The following is a 23,036-nucleotide window of genomic DNA, read 5'->3' on the forward strand; positions in this document are numbered from 1 at the left end:
TGGTAAGAAAAATGCTAGAAAAACCTATAAAAAGTAATTACGTTTGCTTTAAAATTAATACGATTACAAACGAGATGCATTCACTTTCCGTTTCGTAAAAACGGTTATTTCTTCAAATTCGTTCAACATTGTTTTCCCACTTCTTACAATATAATAATAACTTATAATACTAATAATTACTAAACATCGCAAAATTTATTTTATTTAATGACTCTCAAAACATCTCGATATAAGTATAATTTATTTTTAAATAATAATAAACTACGCCATCAATTGTTATTTTTTTTTGTAAACACATCTTGAAATAAAATATTGTTTTGAAATATACCTGCCAATTTATAAAAAAAACACATTACACCACATCAGCACATCAGCTAGAACATTTTATGCATTATTTTTAGGAATTGTACATACAAAAATAATAAAACTAGCAAATAAAATATATAAAATTTGTGGATACATAATATATCTTGAATTAATTATTTAATTAAGTCATATAACACTTTTTTTCTTCTAAATTGATAAATAGTATATCTCGGTCATTAGGGTAGTGAGATAAGCTACTACGATCACCTATAGATGGAACTATGAAACATGTGATTAGATACAATTTACTGACATATTTAAAACCGTTCATTATCATGGATTTCAAGTAAGCTAACCATATTTTTAATGTCAAAAAAATTAATCAGTCAACAAACAAAATAATTCATCTGATGAATCATCCAAAATTATTTTCTAAGCATTCAAAAGAATACTTGTCTTATTAAACTATATTTCAACAATGAAAATAAATATAAATATCAAACTGAATCTGTTATTAATTAATAATATTGATTATTAAAAAGTTTTAAATAAATTGTATTTTACTGCTTATTCCATCATCAGACGTCTTTAGAAGCTTACCGCTCCACATTAAATCATTTGATCTACTGATCTACATCGTATATTATAGTGTTCATTCAATACTTTCAATACTTCTTTTTCATGTACACCATTAGAGATTATAGTTTTATAAATAGTAAGAAGTCAAAAATATGTATTTCTATTTTTCATTCTTTAAAATTTATACAAATAGATATTCAATTTATAATATAAATACTGACTGGCTTTTTTGTTTGACATTTATTACTAAGATACTTTGGTTGATTTAGCTACGTTCCCAGACAGTGGAGGGCTGGGTGACTCCAGACAATGTTTGAAGGAGTCATCACCGGTTTCACACGCTACCGATAGTCTAATGGTCCCTGGAAGTCACTTGGAGGTCCCGCGAGGCATGGACACAAATCCCAATTTACTTTGCCCAGACAATATGTCGCGAAGGGGTGAGTTTTTACACCACATAATATATTATAATATTGAATTTGTAAGGTACCATATTTCTGATGTTTTCTTTCCCCGTATATTTTTATCGTGACATCGTTTATTAAGAATCTACATTTGTGAAAAATACGTTGTAAAAGTTACTAGGTAACAACAATGTTTAAATATATATTTGTAGTACTTAATCATATTATTTTGGTCCCGGTGAGCATTTTCCAAAGTTTCTATGAGATAAAAATACGAGTATCTTACATTGGTGTTGCAAGCATATTTCTGATGAACCACAACAAGTTTAAAATTTGTAAACCAAAAATCAAATTTTAGGATTGTACATTTTATTTTTCTGTATTCATTATTAAATATCCATCGGCCTGAGATTTAGGATCCCTTCTCCGACTGGATATTGATATATTTTATTCTATTTAATATTATATTGCGTTATGCTTTTGGATCCTCATGACTGAACAGCGTATGAACGGGTTTGCCCCACTCCTCACGGCATTATACGACAACCAAGACTTTTGTGGCCACTGGAAGATTCATGGCACTCATAAATTGGTGCAACTATCTGGTGCATTCAATATTTTCTTTATTATTCCGGTGTGGCATGTTTAAAAAACAAACGGATTCCGATCTTAATAATTAGTACCGCTAATTTACGTGCATTCGATAATCACTTATGCATGCGACAGCTCGCAATATTTCGTAGGTGAACAATCTTGGATACCTGCAGGCCAGTTGTCTATCGCTAGAAGACTCGTAGTGCAGTATTCTGCCATTGAAGAGGCGAAAGACTATAAGTAATATTATACTGAGTTAATGTGGATGTCAACGACAGATGTGAGATTTTCTTAAAAATCAATAAAAAGTATAATGAATATTTTTTTCAAAATGGACCCTCCCCCCCCCCTATCATTTCTATGGGTGTAATATAATTATATATTTCAACAATTTTTTCAAATAAATATATCAATGCTATTATTGCAAAATAAATATTTTTTATGATTCCATACGTAACAATCCAGGTCCGCACCAAGGCGATTCATTAGCCACTATTCTATATTCACTGATCAACTTTTCAATTTCCAGGCAGCCGTAGACCATCGATACTTCCGGTTCCAGACATGTTCACTAGCTCAGCATTTAATATCAATGCTGATGGTCACCTTGATGACGGAGAAGGAGACGAGAGCGAGGATGAACTTGATGATGATGTACCTTGGAGATCGGCTTCAGAGAAGATAGCGTAAGTTTAAATATTCTAGGGTGAATCAACATCTCTGGAAAAATATGATTCCGTAAGCCCTAATGACCTACATCTGGTAACTATTCAAGCTGATATCCGATACTGATTTTTTATTTAGATACTAAAAGGGTATTTTAAACTTAATAATAATATATTTCGGAAGTTTAGATTATACATAGTGAGATATTATGTAAATATACCGGTTTCATTCAGTACACACAAATTAAATCTGTACCTAATGTAAATAAAGAGTATTATATTATAATTATTTAGTAGTACCAGAGAAAGTTAATTGGCTAACCGCAAGTAAATTACAATAACTACGACGGTCTGATATACGTTGTCGTTTAAATATTATATTTATTTAAATAACAGAATCACAATTATATAATATATCAGTTTGTGTTTTCTTGATTGAAATTTTATTGTAGTGTGCCAATAAGCTTACCCTAGCATTACCATAGTAAATACTTGAATTCTTCAGAAGGTCTACAGTTTTATTTGAATAGTAAAATTTTTACTTGTTTTATTAATAGGTACTCGATAGCTTCATTATATACAATACATGTAAAATATTAACAAAAGCTTTAAATGTATATCGTGAAATGAATACACCCAAAACAAGAGTGATAGCTATGTAACAAAACTTTTATTTCAATTTAACACAGGTGATATAATATCATAGTTAAAACTCACTTTTTGTAGGTAGTTTTTCACATATTTTGTTGCATTTATTTTCTGTAAATATTTTTTATTTCATTTTTTATTTCAATATGTTTTCATACTTAACTTGTAAATAGAATATTTTATCATGAATCATTAAATTAATTTAATTTAATGGCACTATATTTGATCTGAATCGATTTTTTAATATTTGAAAACAGATAAACCCTGTTTAATAAAATTATTATGGTGCAATATTCGATGACCCATATTATATCCATATTAACACCTTTTCATTGTACATATTACAAAGTATTTTCATAAAATAAAATTCATACATAAATTAATTGAGGGTGGTTCGTCATATTGTATATTATGTTTTACATTTTGTAAAAATCATATAAAAATATTATATTATTTCTGTTGTTATAAAAATATTAAATTATTATTATATATTATTATCTTTTATATAACTACTAATCTACTCTTGAATATTTTTTTGCTTTTTTGCGCTTTCAAAGTTTACTTTACGCATTGCTTATTACTTATAATTACATATTCTATGACAATTTTTAACGCAAGAAATCTACCTACTTATTTTTTGATAAAATACTGATTTATTTTTGTAAAAAAGATTCATTGCAAAGCTTTCATTTTTTTTATTTAAATTTTGCACCTTACAACACTAAGTGGCAGTTGATCTATGGTACCTAAATATTAATGTTAATGATAATCTTTCTTATTTAAATATTTAACTAAACTATTCGTATGTCAAATTCAATTAATAATTATTTTTAAATAATTGGAAAACAATAATAATTATATAATCATTATACTACCGATATATTAATATACGTACTAGAAAAGTGGGTAATAATTTTATATATTATGCTTACCATTTTTACGTTTATCCTTTTGTATATCTATAAAAACGATCTGTGAATATTATGGATTAAATAATAAAATAAATAATGTTTTCACTAAAATAAGATATTAAAATAAAATTTAACATGTTTCGACTGTCACGTTAAAAATTTGATATTTATTACGTTTCCTTTTGATTTAGTTTCTTGCACGGCAAGTTTTCAACTGACTTATTTTAATAAATATATATATTGGATCTCATTCGGCATTTCAAACGGCAATGATAAATCATTTTTCACTATTATGCACATTTTTTCACACAAATTATTATTGCATGTATGAAACACAAAATTTTACTAATTAGATTTTTTCTATTTTTCTTAAATTTTTTCCAAAACAAGAAATTGCCAAGCGTCAACTTTTAAAATCACGCAATATATTATAATATTACGTATTAGGTACTTACTAACTTATGTAATATTATGATAACTAGTCGTTCTTCCTTAACCTGAATTTCCATACAGATTTTCACTGTGAATGTTTATTATTCTTAATTATTAGTATATACACACAATCAACTAATGCCAATATATTATTATTATTTCATAAAATATGAATAGACAATAAAAACTATAGTGTCAACAGTATGTTTATAAATTTTATAAAATTATCAGTAAATTCATTTCGTTTTTAAGTAGGTTATTAGATAGGTGACTAGTCTGGCATTTGTTGATTGAGCAATGCAACGATATTTTTATATCCCTATTTTTCTCGTCTATACAAATCTATAACATCTATTTTCCCGCAGTCATAATAAAGTATTCTAATATCCTTTATTATATATCCTACTCTCCAGTTGCAAATATGTATTATATTGTAGCAAAAATTTTAAATGTATTTTTTAATACAAAATAATAATGCAAAATATACATTTTTAAAACATTAATCATAGTATATACTAGTGGTAAGCTGTAAATATTTTTGCATCCACAAAATTGACGTAATTCAATGACAACCATTGAAATATTATTAACTCTATCTTTAATTTTGTTGGTTTTGGTAACTCCATAAACTATCAATCTTAATTTTGGAAGATGTTGGACTTAAATCACGAATTGATTTTAAAATTAAATCTTCATTAAGTCTTCGTATTTTTATCAACCAACTTTTAATTCACAAAACATTTTAATCAGATCTTGAAAAAAAATATATTTGAATCCGGAGAATGGATTACGAAATTTGATGTTTTTTTCGTAACTAGGTGAGTATTATCGAAAGCATACTTCGACAATAAGCAACACAACTGTCAAGTACCTAGTAAACCGTCCATACAAACTAATAAGGATGATTTTCCCACATGTTAAAAAAATGTCGGAAATTATACTTATTAGTATATGTATGCAATTAACAATACGGATATTAGGTCCTATGACAATTGTCGTTGGTATTATTTTTTGATAATGACCTCTCGGTGTTACTTTCACTTAGTAATAATAATATGCTTGCTTGAGCTAATACATCTGTCCTATCTCTTGACTAAAAATATATATTATATATATATATATATATACATATATTATAACCCTTCTGGAAACATTTGATGTCGTGTAAATGTGTGTCTGTACGTGTGTGCCCCCTGTTCGTCCCGCTTCGGTGTAGCAATCCGACGCCCAGCTCAGCGTCGACGGTGTCGTTCGCGAGCAGCGTTCCCGACACGGACGGTAGGCTGGACGACAGTTACCTTTGCACCCAAATCTTTAAATCAGCATGGCATGCAGAGTATGCTAGGTGAGTTTACCCCCGTTTGCACATACACTTTCCCTTTGTGTTTGGCGTTATATCTTTTAACTATATTTTATCGATTCGAACACCTGTATCAAACATACATATTATTAAGTCAATAAATTTATAATTTTATCTCACGGTTAATTCCGATGAGATTAGTACACTTACCTATTACAAAAATATGCAAAAGTAAATCAAAGTTTTTAAAAATTGTTAAACAATTTAATATTTACGATTCAATATTTTAAGAAAAGAAATATTTTTATTATTCTACATACATAATTTTGGAACACCTCAAAAATAATATAATATGTATATTCAATAAAGCATATTACATACTTTCTTTTGTAATTCGTATTCAATAATTTCATTTAACAGTCGTAAAATCGATAAAACATGGTATTTATAATTTTTGTTTAGAGGGATAAGTGGCATCTATGAAACAAATTCGTAAAAGATGAACTAGCCAATAACCTAGCAAACAAAAGTAGTATAATAAACTACTTATATTTTTTTCTTTGAAACAATAAATCATATAAAAAGGATATGTATAAAATGCCATAATAATGTAAGTTTTAAAATATTTTATATAATATGCGTTTTGCAGCTAAGTTTAACTTGAGCGAACATCAATAATTTCTACTGTTTATTGTAATGTGATATTATTCAATTTTTACAATAATTGAATACAATATTATATCTTTAATAAACGAGATATATTTTCTATATAATTAATGTGCATATACTTTTAAAATGATTATTGGAAGGCATGCACTGTTCGACAGTCGAATACTCGATCAAAATCCTGATTCTTTACAATGTGATGGAGTAAATATTTTCTAAACGATTGAGGAATATTACAATATTTCTTTTGTGCCATATTTATACTCATCAACTTTATACCATATCACAATAGTTCCCAGCAAGAACGCATCCAGGGCAATATATGAATGTTTAATTTATCTTTGAGAAATTGTTTCATTCTTCAGTCACTTTCCCTTTTATGTTGCAGAATGTATACACAGAAAATAGGCGGCAATATTCATAATTTCAGACAATATTGAAATAATTAATAATGTTTTATATAATTTCAGGATAACTTTCTGTGCTTAGTTCTAAACTGTGTATATGTTCATAATTTATCAGGGGTGGATTTTTAAGATTACTATTATTATTATAATGCTTAATATTAAAATCAGGAATCATGACATTTCATTATTTATTTTGGTACATAAATGATTAAAAATTAAATCATTTAATAGTTGAAATAATTAATGAGTGTCCAACTTGACAGATAAGAAAAGTACTCTTTTCGTATTTTCTTATATCTAACTAAATGAGTAATACATTACCTATATAAGATTTATATATATGTTTCGCCGAATGTGTGAAATTGCGTATTACATGAAATCGGCAAAATTTTGCCTATTTCATGAAAAATGCAAGCCTTATTCATGAATTAGGCAAAATATCTGCCGTGTGCGTGAATTAGGCAGTAATTTTTCTGCCTAGTTCATGCATTGGGAAAGTTAGATACTGGTGTTTTTTGCAACTAATCAAACTAACCAAATGTGTCAAATATCATTGATTATATAAAAATATACCAATCAATAACTACAATGACGTTCATTTCCATTTACTATGTCCAAAAAAAATCTAGAACTATAATATGATAACGGAAGAATTTTCTTAAAATATATTTTCGCGATTTGATTCATTCTTGGGTATCAATCGTGCAATGGTCGATTGTTTATTTGTGATAGTATGATTTGATACTTTGATGACAGTTGTTAGCTAACCTCAAAATGGACATTCAGTTGAATTCAGAATTACAAAACCTAACCTAACCTTATATTATGTATTAAATTTACTTTTTCTACTGTCATGTTGACAGTTTAAGATTTCCATACCCTGCCGAATTCACGCACTCGACAGATAATTTTCCTAATTCATGAATAAGGCAATGGGCTTCCATTTTTCATGAATTAGGCCAATTAATAATTTTGCCAATTTCATGTAATACACAATTTCACGCATTCGGTATAACATATATATGATACTGACTCTAATATCCACCTCTGAGCTATCATTTTAAAGGTAGAATAGAAAACCTAATTACACATTTTCTATTATCTGTAGTTCTAATTGAAAACTTTTATAATATATACTTACATATTTTTCAAACACTATAGCACCTGCAAAATCTCAAATTTAGTTAGCATTTAGACATAAAAATAAATATTTTTGTGGTTTTCTAGTCTACCTTAAAATATTTTCAATGTGTTGTTTATGTTTATTTGTTATTTTTTTTTTGCTGCAAAACTACACAAAATATACAAAAACTGCTTCGAAGCGCAGCGTTAAAACTTGCTTCGCTATTATTAGACACCCAGATGATATTAGAGGTTTTGTTCTGAAAAAATTATACTTTTTTTATTCTATAGTCTATAACGTTTTATGTCCGTGCATAAATATTTTATTTCACTATAACTGCTTAATTCTTCAAAATAAAATCTGAGTATCACAAATTAAATTTTAACTTCCCAAAAAATATTGTGCGGTGTTTCTTTCAGAAAAATAACTATAAATGTACACATGGGAAAATGCTATATTATTATGTAGGTATATAAAATTAAATATACAATTTATTATTTACATATTATATAAGTGAAAACTTCTTAAAATATTTTCATAGATATTATAAGATATTATTAATTATGTATTCTTTCTTAAACATTGTAATAACAAAATCAATTTAGAATCCAATTATGATGACAAAGTGTGTCATTATTATTATATTAGTCATTACTTTTATTATTTTCAGAAAATCAAAATTCAATGGTAAATGCTAAATACTCTTCAAATTCTTTATATTCCAATATTGAACTTATACAAATTTTATTAATTGGTTTTCAAACTATGAATACTAAAATAACCATTAAACATTAGTATCGGTTTTAAATATTACATATTAACAAAAATTATACTTATTTTTTATTTGTGATAATGTATATTTTTACTACACTTTTTAATACATTCAATAGTTTTGAATAAAAATATAAATCCTCAATTATGAGGATATAACACAAATTAAATAACACAATAATTAAAGCATAATTGAAGTAACATAATTTAATCTTTATGAAATCGTTATATTGAATTTATTTAGTTAAGTAAGTAGGTAAAATAAATATTAATTACTGTATACGCATCTGAAAAGGGGTATAACATAATAGTAGACTATTTTACACTATCGACCGATGGAATTTAAATTTAAATTCTTATGGATTTTAATAGTAATATTAATCAGCAGTGCTATTTTTAAGTATGTACAGAATCTCAGAATATAATTTTACATAACGAATATGAATAATCATCTAACAAAAATGGTAATGAAAATATTTTTATGATTGAAAAGAGAATAATTTGAAATGAGTAAGTTTCCATATATATTACAATGTCATAAATAAAAATACTAAATGGACAGTTTACCGTTACAAAAATTAAGCTTAATAATAATTACATCATTGTTGAGTCAAATGGACGTAAGAGACAATTTTTTGGTAAAAATGGTTAGGTAGGTACTTTAATCTCATATAAAATTGCTAATGACCCTTTATTTTATTTAACAACCTGTAATAATTTTAATGTAGGAATTTATCGGAAAATAATTAGGTCAATCGAGATTGAACTACGAATTTTATGTATATACCTACCTATTAATACGTTTTGCTTTACATATGTGATTTTCTTTAAATTATTTTATTCTGTGTACTGGCAGTATCGTCAAAGGTTTCCCGCCAGTTTCTCCGTTCATCGGTGTCAGTCCCACGCTCTGCTATCTCCTCAAGGAAAAGAAGCCACTGTGCTGCCTTCAATTGGCCCAAGTATGTGAGCATTGCTCGTACCGCAACGCAAAGGACTACCAGTGGCAAAATAAGACTATTATCTTGGCTGCAGACTACGCCTCCAATGGAATCTACAACTTTATCATCCCTCTGCGAGCACATTTCCGATCGAAGACGTCTCTCAATCCCATCATCTTGCTTCTGGAGCGAAGACCTCATATTGCATTCTTGGACTCGATTGCTTATTTTCCACTGGTGTACTGGATGCTAGGTTCTATTGATTCGTAAGTCGTAGTTTTTAATACGAGTAGTTAAAATTTTCTTTTTATTTTTTAATAATATCTTACCGTTAGAACAATAAGTGGTTGGTTGTTCAATTTATAAATTATTATTATCTACGTTACATTATGTCAAATATTATGGCACGTGCTATATTGATATATTACATTTCGGCCTGAAAGATTACTACATATTTTTATATGATAGCACTACATAATTCATAACAATATGTTTATTTCTTGTCACTATATACCTACAGTGACTGATTTTTCGATTTCAATAGGTGAGATCATTAGCGTCAAATAAGGTCATAATAATTAGAGAGATTTTTAATGACTCGCATTAGTAGTTTTTTTTAATACGCTTTTCAGTAAAATTCAGAGTAGGAATCACGCACACTAGTGCACGCCAACCAAGGTATTGGAAAATTGCTCCTGGGACACTTTCAGCACACCATTGAAGAGCGCCTAACATTCGTTACGCCATGGTATACGCCTGCATAATGGGTGTGGAGACGTGGCGGATAAAATAAAAATTATAGGGGATTGTTTTATACATCATACCGTCGGTCCCTATTAAAAAAGTCGGATCTGCAAAATGCTATTTTTCAGTACGAGCAATCAAAGATGTTTCATCAAATATCCTTCGTGACCTATTGCTTGCCATAATGAATAAAAATACGGGTTATAGAAACTTTCTAAACGTTTATAATAACATCTGTCTGTCCGGTGAACATAGCAGCAACTGTCAGATCCGACGCATCTTGCTCACCCACGCCCAGCCAACAATGTCGGTTGGTAAGAACCGACATTGTTATTCGGACACTCTCGGTAGGTCCGTCATTTTTAACTTGAGTATCTCGAAATTTTTCAAACAAACAAAAAAACTGTGATTGTGGTATAAATATTTAAAGTGTTTAAATAACTTTTACGTTTAATCCGAAAATGACAAAATTTCAGATCCGACTTTTTTAATAGGGACCGACGATACGTAATAACTAATAATGTCTGTTTAATGATGTCACAAATATTTTATGAGGAATATTGATTTAGGAAATATTATTCGAAAGGTGTAATATTATAATTGTGAAGCTATGGCAGTCATGGATAAAAAAAACGAGTGTAGTTATTTATACGAAAGAAAATTAGCCGAAAACATTGGACCGATTCATAAAAGACAATGCATGAAAACCGAATGATTTTTTTTATTGATCAGCTCTTTATTGTCTCATTAATTTGCTCGAATTTAAAATATGCTTGAGATTTGATAAACAATTTTAAAAAGATACTAGACAATGTTTATTATTTCATTATGTCGTAAAATAATATTATATAATGTTGAATGAAAAGTGATAGATGCACTTAATAAATTAATATAGGTACGCTATTTTATCGAATACAATATGTAAAGATACCTTTCCTAATTAAGAATATTTAATTATCTGTAATATTATTTCATTGATTACTTACTGCAATCTTCGATCTTCGTGAAAATATTGTCGTCATTTTTTTACTAGATTAAATCAAATATTTCAAAACTAGTATAGACTCTTACATGGTTTTCAGTTATGTCCAGTTCTTCAATCGGGGATTCTAATTTTTTTAATAAAACGTTTTAACGATGTATTACTAACATGACTATACATGCTATAATAATATATCAGTAACAACTTATAGGCAAAATTGTGCCTTAAATTAGTTGTAACATTAAAGTAAAAATACGCTATCTTTCAAAAGCACAAAGATGAAAATAGGAAGTTCGTAATTTGAGACAAAAGTTTACAAATTAAAGGTATTTAATTACTTTATCAAATTATTTAAAACTTATTCAAAAATACTAATCTTTTATAAGAAGCCGTTGATAGGAAGTATTATATTATTTCATCAATTATTATAATATTATTATATGTGTACTCACAGTAAACTAGTTGGTAGAGCAGATGTCTCTGAGAACATTGATCGTGTGTTCGACTCCTCGACTGGGCAATAAAAAGCATATTCTTTTTTTTTAATGTATGCTTAGCAGTGTCTACATTCGAGAACTTTTTCAGCGATGGATTTCTGTTTAACATCACGTCAGTGTTGCTACCTAAACAATACCGTGAACAATGTATAATAGTAAATTATAATATAATATAATTCTACTTTCTTTTATTGCGTTAACTGTCAATTCATGATGGAAATGCATTGTATTATTAATTTTTTATAAATTATTGGACCGATTTTGTCCGCCTGTTTTTCAGTTGAAAATGTCCCTTTGAGGAGGACGAAACCGGTCCATTTATTTAATGAAAGTAGAATTAGTACTATATAATTTGCATTTTTATTAAAATTAATAAATCGTCAAATAAGCCAAAAAAATAAGATTTTAAAACGAAAAACATTCTGTCTGGTATAGTTTTTTTTTAGAAATACTATATTTGTTACATCTTAATAATAAAATCAGCATTATAAAAGATGACAACATTGCCTCCTATATTTATTTTTTTTGTAGTGTAGGGAGTTGACAAAGTGCGTTCCGCACATTCAACTTCAGGCATGCGCAAAACTACTCGGTATTAAACCTGGAATTAAAACGTGTACGTGAAGTGGAATATGAAGTGATCAAAATAAATAATGTATACATATATTTTGATCCAACCAATGTAATGGGTTTGGTTCATGGCTAACAACCATGCATTGTAAAAAAAACCTATTAATATGACCTTCGTTCTGTTGATACCCATAATAATATACTCCGCTAGGGAGCAAAAATGGTGATATATGTGGATCTCTAAATTGTTGACAACTATTTATGTGTAAATTGGATCAAAAATACCATTGAAGGTTTATCTTATTTTTCTGTAATAACTTTCAGTCTTGACGATTTATTGCGGGCTGGTATTACCCTTGCTGAAAACGTTGTGGTGGTCAATAAGGAGCTTTCGAATTCTGCTGAAGAAGACAGTCTTTCGGATTGCAACACTATTGTAGCAGTGCAAACCATGTTCAAGTATGAGATAACAATATTATTCACATAATTTTAATTCTATCAAAAAATACCAAAAAATCTTCAGTTCATAATCATCAGAAGCACGACATCTTGGCTTCTTTCAGCCGCTTTTTCAATCTATCCTATCCAAAGTTACCAGTTTTTAATACAGTATTCTAACTCAGCAGCTTAATTTATCCATCGAATTCGGCGCCGAATTGGATTTATTGACTATGCATATGACTTAGTAAAATGTACATAGTTGTTTAATATTAATTGATTAGACTGAACTACAGTCTTTGTACAGACCATAATACTCATATTCTTATATCTTTCTACCAATATTACCATCCCTGTTTGGCCAATAAATATGGGGAAGAATTTCATTTTCAATAATTATATTAAATATATTTGAAAATTAAATTTTAATGCTCATTCATTTTACAGTGTTAATATCTCAGATCCTGAAGCTGAGGTATGTACGTATAAATCATCATAATACATGACACAAACATACCACATAACAATATGTCTATCATATGAAATATTCCAACTACGTGAGAATGAGTTTAGGTAGACGTTGTTTTATAAATTTTTAAAATAGGGTCTGCTTAACTCATCCGGTGTACTTCTCTGTACCTATCTAATTTATCTACTGATCTATCTCTTTTTTTATGTAATACTGTTTTATATATCTTTGTTTCTAAATGTCATGTTGTGAACGTCTTAAACTAATAATTTGTAATGTCCACAATATGTTAAAAAAAAAAAAATTGAATTGAAAATAAATCAATTGAATTGAAATATAATTTGACAAAAAAGTTGGGTACAGTTCGGTTATGAGGAATACAGCGGCAAACTGATTTTGAAAATACCCGATATACTAGATTATTTGTTAGGTTAACCTAACCAAACCTAACTTAACCTAACCTAACCTAAACTTACCCAAACTAACAAATAATCAGTAAAATATCGGGTATTTTCAAAATATCTTTTCCACTGTATTCCTCATAACTGAACTATACCAAAAGCCGTTATAATATATTATATTATACTATCACAAAATCCATTATAGAGAAATATATTCAATCACTGCTTATGAAAGTTATAAATGAGTAGCAAAATTATACACCTTCCTTTCATGGCATTCTTACACTGATAAGTCTTTCTCATACATACTCGTCGATCAATATCACTATACTGGCCACTATATTTAGTCAAAACGTGATAAATCATACCTTGAATTTAATTCCCAGCTCTAAATCTGAACTCTAGTAAAAGACTTGGGACTTTACATGCCAAATTTAAAAAAACAAATACGACACCCAATTTACACGTAGTTGTAAGTGCCTTAGTTAATCAATATTTGTCTAGTGGTATGGTCACAAACTGTAGCTCAGTTTAATGTAAAAAAAAAAAGATTTCAAATTATAAATTTGAAAATATTCAGAGATGCTACTGAATTTCTGGATTTCTCTCAATTTTAAAAAAATATTATTTTATTCTGATAAAGACGTGTAATAAGACTATACACGATTCTTAAAAATAAGATGGTTAGTTTAAATTACACAAAAATAACTTAAAAACTATGCATAGTTGGTAAAAAAGGTTTTATTTTATTGTACTAAGTATTGTTGAAGCTGTTGAACAAAATGAAATAAATAGGAATTTAAAACGTAGGTCATAATTAATATATTCAACGATGTAAATGCATAACTCTAAAGAGTTAAGAGATTCACATGACAAGTATTTACCAATGATGGTAAGGAGATTATTTCATATAAGATAATCGTTGACCAGTTTTCATCAATGTTTCCAGATTTTTCCCGTCAATCCGTTCGATCACGGAGCTGTCGCAGTCGTCAAACATGCGCTTCATGCAGTTTCGCGCGCACGACAAGTACGCACTGCACCTCTCCAAAATGGAAAAGGTACAGCTGGAAAACCAAGAGCAACAGGCCAGGGGCACCGCTCAGTCAAGTCCGGGAGACGATCCACGTTCCCTCACACTGGTACTTGCAAAAAAAAAAAACAATCCCTAAAAAGCCTTCAATAATGACATCTATCCGCTGCCTCTCATACTACTACTATTATACCAGCCTGATACCGCATTTTTTGATATATTCTTTTTAGGAAATTTTGCTCATTATGGCACTATACAACATGTATAAAAAATAGTCAAAATTGTGTAGTTTTTTTTTTCCTAATTAGAATCCTAGGTAACGCTATTAAACTAGAAACTACCTGATTTTTTATTGCGAAACATTTCCTTCCCTATAATTAATTTATGGATGTATAAATATAAAATGACATCTATTAGGATGCCAATAAAAAGGATGCCTTTTTATATTAATAGTTCTATATGTTTTACATATAAGACGAAGGAATTATTTTGCAAGAAAAAATTTCAGTTAGAGTCTGGCCGTACGAAGCATCAGATTTATCTTAAAAAACGCCATCTTTATTATTCAAACTATTTAAAAATGTATAATTAGCTAGTAAACCGTATGATAGGTTAAAAATTGTAAATTGCACCAAAACAGTATTACATCATTCATTTTACCGGTGAATCATAGAATATGTCGCACTTTTAAAAAAAATACGTTTCTATTGTGCAAAAAAAATATCTTAATTTTAGTAACTTTTAGACGTGTAGAAATAAAGCAAACATTCTATAACCTATCCTAGTTTACTTTTTGTAATTAAACTATTATTGTCTGGTATGTAAACGTGAACTTTAATTCGATGATAGTATACAAGAACTTAGGAAAATCTAAGATGGTGTGTCGGATGATAAATTTGGTGTTTTCAAATAGTATTACCCGATCCCACATTTCTTCAATGATTCAATAATTCTTATACACTATAGAAAAAATATTACATAAAAAAATTTACGACATAACAATATTGAACAAAATACAATGCAAATTATTAATTATTGACTTATTAGTGTTGTAATGATGCCACACAAATAAGTGTTTTTAAATTAGTGAAAAAATATTCGATTTGGACAGAGTTTGATATTCTCTTATACAATTGAATTGTTTTCATTCTGTAAAATCTGGTCAATATGATAAAGAACGCTAAAGTCGTAAAACTAATTGATCTAATTGATACAATTTATATATTTTTAATAAGACATAATTCAATTAAAAATATACTTATTTATACTACTGTTAAATATTTGATTGTCTTTCGTAAAGAGCAAAAGACAATATTTTAATTTAATCTTTCGGGTTGGTAATAATATAATAATATTATTAATAAAGTCGTTGAAGTATTTTAAGATAATAATTCTTTATCAGTATACTCTACTTATTTTCTTTACAAATTACCTACAACACAATATATCATAAAATGCACAAAATATATTTTATTAATTATTAACAAAATAATGTATATTTTTATCTGTCAATGAGTAAATTTGCACTACACTAGTTTTGAAACACAAAATCTTGAAGCAAACACAGACTACAGCTTTTTTTGTCATGATACAAAATATGGTAGATTTTGTTATAGATTTTAATTAGTTTTTTTTTGTCTTGCTAAAAATTTTCAAGAGACATTTTTTCCTAGACTGCATTTACTTATTACTGAAAACTTCTTGAAATTCTAAATATATGATGTATTTTTTGTTTCCTCCTCCAACAAGTACCAGTGTCGAGAAAGTATTTATATGCATGGCTTTAATACCTGAAGACTCGCAGATATATATATATATATATATAACGACCACAATAAATCACACAAATAATAACGAATCGTTATTTTATACTGAAAATAAGCATATTTTACAAGTTATTGCTTAGTTATGGAAGCTATCATTTAAAATTAAATTTAATTAATGTTCTTAATCCATATGATAGTATGTTTGATCAAAATGGATTCCATTTTCTTAAAAAAGCATTTACTAACTGAAAATACATGACGTATAAAATATTAGCTGTGATGTATTTTCTATCAGTTTCATTGTCATTTAATCACATATATAATAAGAATTTTAATTATAGTTTGTTTTATATCTAAATTAGCTAACATACTTAAGCAATAAATTACCAAGAGTTTATTTATTGACTTTTGATAATGGTACGAAAATCGAAATAACCATTACTCAAAAACTAAATCTAAATCAATTCAATTATTAAACTATTATAAAAAGAAGCTCTTGTGATATATTGAATATCCATTGATATAATAAACTGTGATTTTACGTTATTTAACAAGATTTTAATTGATGTCCTAAACATGATAAATAACTAGTTTTCAATCAGTACCTAATTTCACAGATATATGTGGTGTTCTCTTGTTAATATTTGAATGACTCCCAATCTGAAAGGCCTTGAAGAGTTTGATGCAATCGTCTCCCGTACTTGGCTAAGTATTTATTATTATTTTGAAGTAAAGGGCGTAATTGCAAAACAAAGTCATTTACTTATGTAAATTATTATTATCGATGATTTTTCCTAAAACAAAAATATTTACATCGAAGTCATTGGGGAACTGGACGGAAGAGAGGCATAAAAAATAATCTATAGTTTTGAACAAAACACTTAACATTGTTATTGAATATTATGTAGTCTTCAAATCGAAATAACTTTGGTGACGCATTTAAGAAATCAATATTTCTAAAAAGACTATCTCAAAAAACGCTCCTATATTACTTAGGCCCTTCTTTTATCCAGCTCCTCAATCACATTTATAATTTTATTTGAACAGTTTTGCAAATATGCGCTTTGGGTTACATAATATTAGTGATTAAAGTGTCTTAACATACGTAAAGATAATCTGTATTTATTAGTGATATGTAACACAATATCTTTATTAATAAGTTTATTTTGTAGTAAATTTTATAATAAATAGTTGAATGGTACTAATACTTTTCTGCTTTATCAGGAATTCTTGACAGGAAATCCATAATATATTTTGTGTTACAATAATTTATAATATGTTATAATTACTCTCAAAGTTCTTGTAAATCTAGGTATGTGCATTTTGTTTTTTCATTCGCTTAATTGTTTTATGTTAACAATATTATATTGTTTGTAGATATAAAATCTTAATAGGTAGGTATTATAAATTATAAATATATTATTAGATTTTTTGTTTAATAATAGCTTTTTTCCGTAATATAGAAAATTATTGGAGGTAATTAATTTATTATGTATAAATATGTATTTATAATGATCTAAAAACCACTGAATTTTTAAATGAAACCTATTTATGAATAATAAAATTAATTTCCTTATGTTTTCTTCTATTCAATAATTTTACATATGTACAACAAAAAATATATTATTATAATATACATACATGTCATTATGCTATCTAGTTTATTTTATCTTCTGCGCAAGCTATTATAGGTATGTATGTAATAAATAATTAAATTATTTTTATGTTTCAATAAACTGAATTTCTTGCCGTTTTTGTAATATTTTAATGCTTTTGCGCGACTTGTATTGTATAATTTTATAAAATGTACGTAGGTTATCTACATTGTGGAATTTTTATATTGTCATCATATAACTGCGTTTATTATCCTGCAAAATAAACAGGCGCATGTCTTTCATAATTCAATTATACACAAATCAAATTAGAATATAAATCTAATAAAATAATAAATAATAGTGTTTTAACCGTCAATTCATAGTTAGAAATAATACATAGTTTTAATTAAAAGAAAACACAATATATAGTACTTAATAATTCTATTCAGTATAATAATAATCATGACTGATTTCATCCGGCTTAAAAATACATTATCAAGTGGAATCAATACTACATAATATTGTATTTTATTTTAATTATTACAATATAAACATTTCAATTACCTGATAAATATTTTGCAACAAAATATCATAAATAATATACTTATACGTATTTAAATCAGTTTTATTTTACCGTCACAATACTAGCTTAAGTCCGCTTATTTAACAAATAAATCCTGTCAAATAATACTCGTTTTCTATGTTTAATAAACCAAATTTAGTATTTTTAATAATATATCTCTTTAAAAATATGCTGAAGGAAACGAAGCCTTAAAATCATCTTAATAGATTTACTATTAGTAATTAATATGATAACCTGTCATAATAAAATAATGCGACTTACTTTAAAGGTATGATATTATATAATGCAATTAATACGCGTTTCTTATTCACGCACCGTATTCGACCATTCACATATCGACATCATATTATGTATACACCCTGATTATAGGAATAAGTCCATCAATTTTCAGGAGATAACCTTTGTACAAACCAAAATGGTAAATAATACAATCTCTCTGGGTAGCGTAGGACATTTTTAATTTACTAAATTCGTGTGTAAAAATGCTTAATATCCAGAGAGCAAAGAGACAGTAAAATTTATTGATTATTATTTATCAATTTCTAATACTGTTGGACTTATACAGAGGTAAACTATTAATTAATTTAAATAATAACGACAATACACATGGATAGTGAATCTTCATATTATATACAGTAGAAATTACCGTACTAATTACTGTAATAATAGTAGTTAGAAAGGTGGTTGTATTTCTAGTTTTTCAATGTGACTATTGCCGGACTATTTAGCAAAAGCTAGAGCAGTTTAGTTTTCCAAATATCCGACCTTCTTGTCTTGTTACAGTTTATTTTTTTAAAGTCGATATTTGTTCAATTTATTTTAAAATATCTACTTGAAATTTCTGATTCTTTCGTATTTTGTCAAATCGTTATTTATACTTATTATGTTTCAAAAATATATTTTTACAGATCAAACTAAACAATAATAAATCGTTTAGAAGCAAGTTTTCAATACTGTGTTACATTTTTTTCTTTGTGTCATTGACAGTTGAGTAAATATTTTATTAATCAGTAGAATTCTATGTTTATTTTTTATTTTTTTTATTATTTTGAAGGTTTTTTATTCACAAACACTATTCTTGCATGTTAATTATGTTTTATTTATGTATAAAGTAGTTTATTTAATATAATATAATATGCGATAGTCGCGGTGTCATTTGATTTTAGTGTATAATAATAATATTAATTATATTTAATGATCTTGTTATGAATGTAAATTGAGCATTTTCATTCATTAATTGTTGCAAGATTCTATGGAAAATATGACTGTGATTTATAAATAGTGATCAAAAGCAATCAAGGCATGGTTGCATAAAGACATTTCATAGAAATATGAAAGTATGGTACACGAATGTCATGTTTCAGTGCGAGAAGGAGCGAGGATCTCACATCTCGTATATGTTCAGGCTGCCCTTTGCAGCTGGGTCAGTCTTCTCGGCCTCTATGCTTGACACCCTTCTCTACCAAGCCTTTGTGAAGGACTACGTGATAACTTTCGTCAGGCTTCTGCTCGGAGTGGACCAGGCACCAGGATCCGGATTCTTGACTTCGGTAAAATCAAATTTAAATATTTAAACCACTTCGCGCAATAATAGTCTAAAATACCTACTTGACCAGTAAATAATTCGGTAATTTGATGTAAATGGTTTAATCTGAAGCCATTTTGAGTGATCCTAATTACATTATGAATCAAATTTAGTAATTCTATTATGTTTATTTTATTACATAAACAATTGTCATGATTCTGTTGATTTTAAAATATTATCATATAAGATATTAAAAATGATCTGCAAAAGAGATAATTAGATCGACAGTTTAATGGTTCACTAACCCGGCAAATCAAATATGTAAATTCAAATTTCACTTAATCTTAGATTGGTTTTAGAGGCTTGTTCAAATCATGTACCCAACAACAAATCATTTGGAACTTACCTATGATTAATTTTCTCTTACCTTTCGTCGTATACTTTACCGAATTTTAATGCAAATAAATTAATGATATACATTATGATACTGCTTAAAAATACTATACATGTCATACATATGATATAATAAACAATGAATTTTAGCATGCGTACAGAAAAAAAAATTGCCACGCTATCTCATGATTATCTATGCGGACCTATATTAGTTTGTAATTATAAAAGCGGAAGTTATTATGGTACAATATGTATTTATGTTTAATATAATATTCACTTTTGCAAGCGATAAAAATAATTAAATATTAAAAACAAGGCAATTTTGCTCTTCGCAATTTATAGTTTTAGTACATGATGTAATGAACATGCAATGAATGTTAGTTTGAAAATAACAGTTGCAAAAAAGCGTTTTGTTTAATTTTATGATAATATTTCAGTTTATTTTATTATTTTTAGTTTTACCTGTGCTTAAATATTTATATATGATTATATATAAATGGTACCTAACATGTATAGAAATAAGATATTTAATCTGGTTTTTTCACGACACATCTAATCAGCGTAAATTATATAAGAAACTATAAATAATCCACTACATTAAAAATCACATATATTTTATTATATTCTTACCTAATAAATGAATATTAATTAGTTACTTACTTAAGTCACAGTTGAACTAAACCTTACTATTAAAATAATATATTACAACAAAATTTAATGGACCACAGTAAAGTTTTGATCAAATATCTGAATAAGTGTGTTAGTTGGAGTTGTAATCTCTTACATTTAGATTAGGTACGTCCAAATAGAATATCCAACAATATCCACTGGTGGTTTCCACTCAATGTTTGTATGGAAATGCGTTGAATGCAGTGGATGACGTGTGACCGAACGTCTCATATAAACTGAAAAGAAAAACTACCCATTCGGATCATTTTTTTCCCGAAATTGACTGATTCTATAATCTAATTACTATTAAAATATCTTTAACCAAAAACACGAATACGTTTGCTGATCCATCGCTTTTTTTAGAGAAAAAATAGTATGTCGAGATAAGCTTTTATGAATTAGGCCCCTGTAAACGAAATTCTTAACTAATTGAATTCTTGCTCAGCTGACTTAGTCTGACTGCTATTACAGATGAAGATTACCAAAGATGACATGTGGATCAGGACATACGGCAGACTCTACCAGAAACTGTGTTCGACCACCTGCGAGATACCGATCGGTATTTACCGCACGCAAGACACAACCCTGGCGGACACATCGCACGTGAGTATGCACGGAGCCCATACATGGCCCTGGACCAACTGCGTGCGAATGCGACCATCGGTGAGTTTACTAATACAGCTCTCGCCCGCACACGACACACCTATGCTAATTCAATTAATCTCCTTAAAGTTTTTGTTATTCAAATATACAGAAAACAATAATTTCACCCTGTGGTTTTTTTCGGTTGGGTTATCATTAGGTTTGCCTGGAATGACAAAGTATCGTTTTATTTTAATTCAATAATTTAATGTAATATAACAAACAGGTACTCAAAAACTATTATAGTGTTATATTTAAAACTGTAAGTATAACAAATTCAAATATTTAAATAATATTTTTTTAATAACAATTCAGTACAAGATTCTTTTCTTCCTCAATAAATTCCAGTATAGAAATGAAGCTGGTAAAAACAGTACCTATAATTAATTATTAAATGTACATTAAATTTCACCAAAATAAAATTATGACAGTTTTTTAATGTGTGTTAATTGTTAAAGTGGGTATAAAAAACAATATTTTATATTGCCTTTAATTGACACAGAAATCACTTTCTATTTCTATTAGATGAGACCACATTTTAAATTTAAATAATATTATCTATATTATTAGAGATTAATAGAACATTCAATATTTTTTTTTAAATTAGAAAATTGTCGCTATACCATTTAAATATTTTGTAAAACCTATGTGGATTATAATGTAGTATTATAAATTGATATATATTATCTTATTATAATTTTTGTGATGATACAAAAAGAATTCTATCAGTATTTAGCAAATTCACAATAGTACCAATAGTATCAGCACGAGATAGAGGCAGCCTGGTTGACTGTTCTTACAATGATTTCTCAAAAGCATTTGACAGAGTCGATCACAATATTCTAACGGAAAAACTCCAACTAATTGAATTGTCTGATCGATTTCTTAGGTTATATGGGAGTTATTTTAGGAAACGTTAACAATACGTATCGTACGACCTTTATCAGTCACAGACATTTGAAACATTTTCTGGTGTACCTCA

At 27.8% G+C, this 23,036-nt stretch overlaps 1 protein-coding gene across 1 annotated transcript in view; it reads left to right on the forward strand.

The window, feature by feature from the left end:
- Positions 1-23,036, forward strand: part of SLO2 (slowpoke 2) — a 51,870-nt gene that overhangs the window by 15,437 nt on the left and 13,397 nt on the right. Inside the window, 7 exon segments of the mRNA XM_085944940.1 lie at positions 1,155-1,325; positions 2,413-2,569; positions 9,663-10,013; positions 12,865-12,999; positions 14,798-14,909; positions 20,190-20,375; positions 21,884-22,015. Of these exon segments, the coding sequence (XP_085801066.1) occupies positions 1,155-1,325; positions 2,413-2,569; positions 9,663-10,013; positions 12,865-12,999; positions 14,798-14,909; positions 20,190-20,375; positions 21,884-22,015 (1,244 nt within the window).

Source organism: Rhyacophila brunnea, unplaced genomic scaffold, assembly GCF_057557595.1.
Source record: "Rhyacophila brunnea isolate RB1 unplaced genomic scaffold, BYU_Rbru_1.0 scaffold_1, whole genome shotgun sequence".
NCBI classification, from domain to species: domain Eukaryota; kingdom Metazoa; phylum Arthropoda; class Insecta; order Trichoptera; family Rhyacophilidae; genus Rhyacophila; species Rhyacophila brunnea.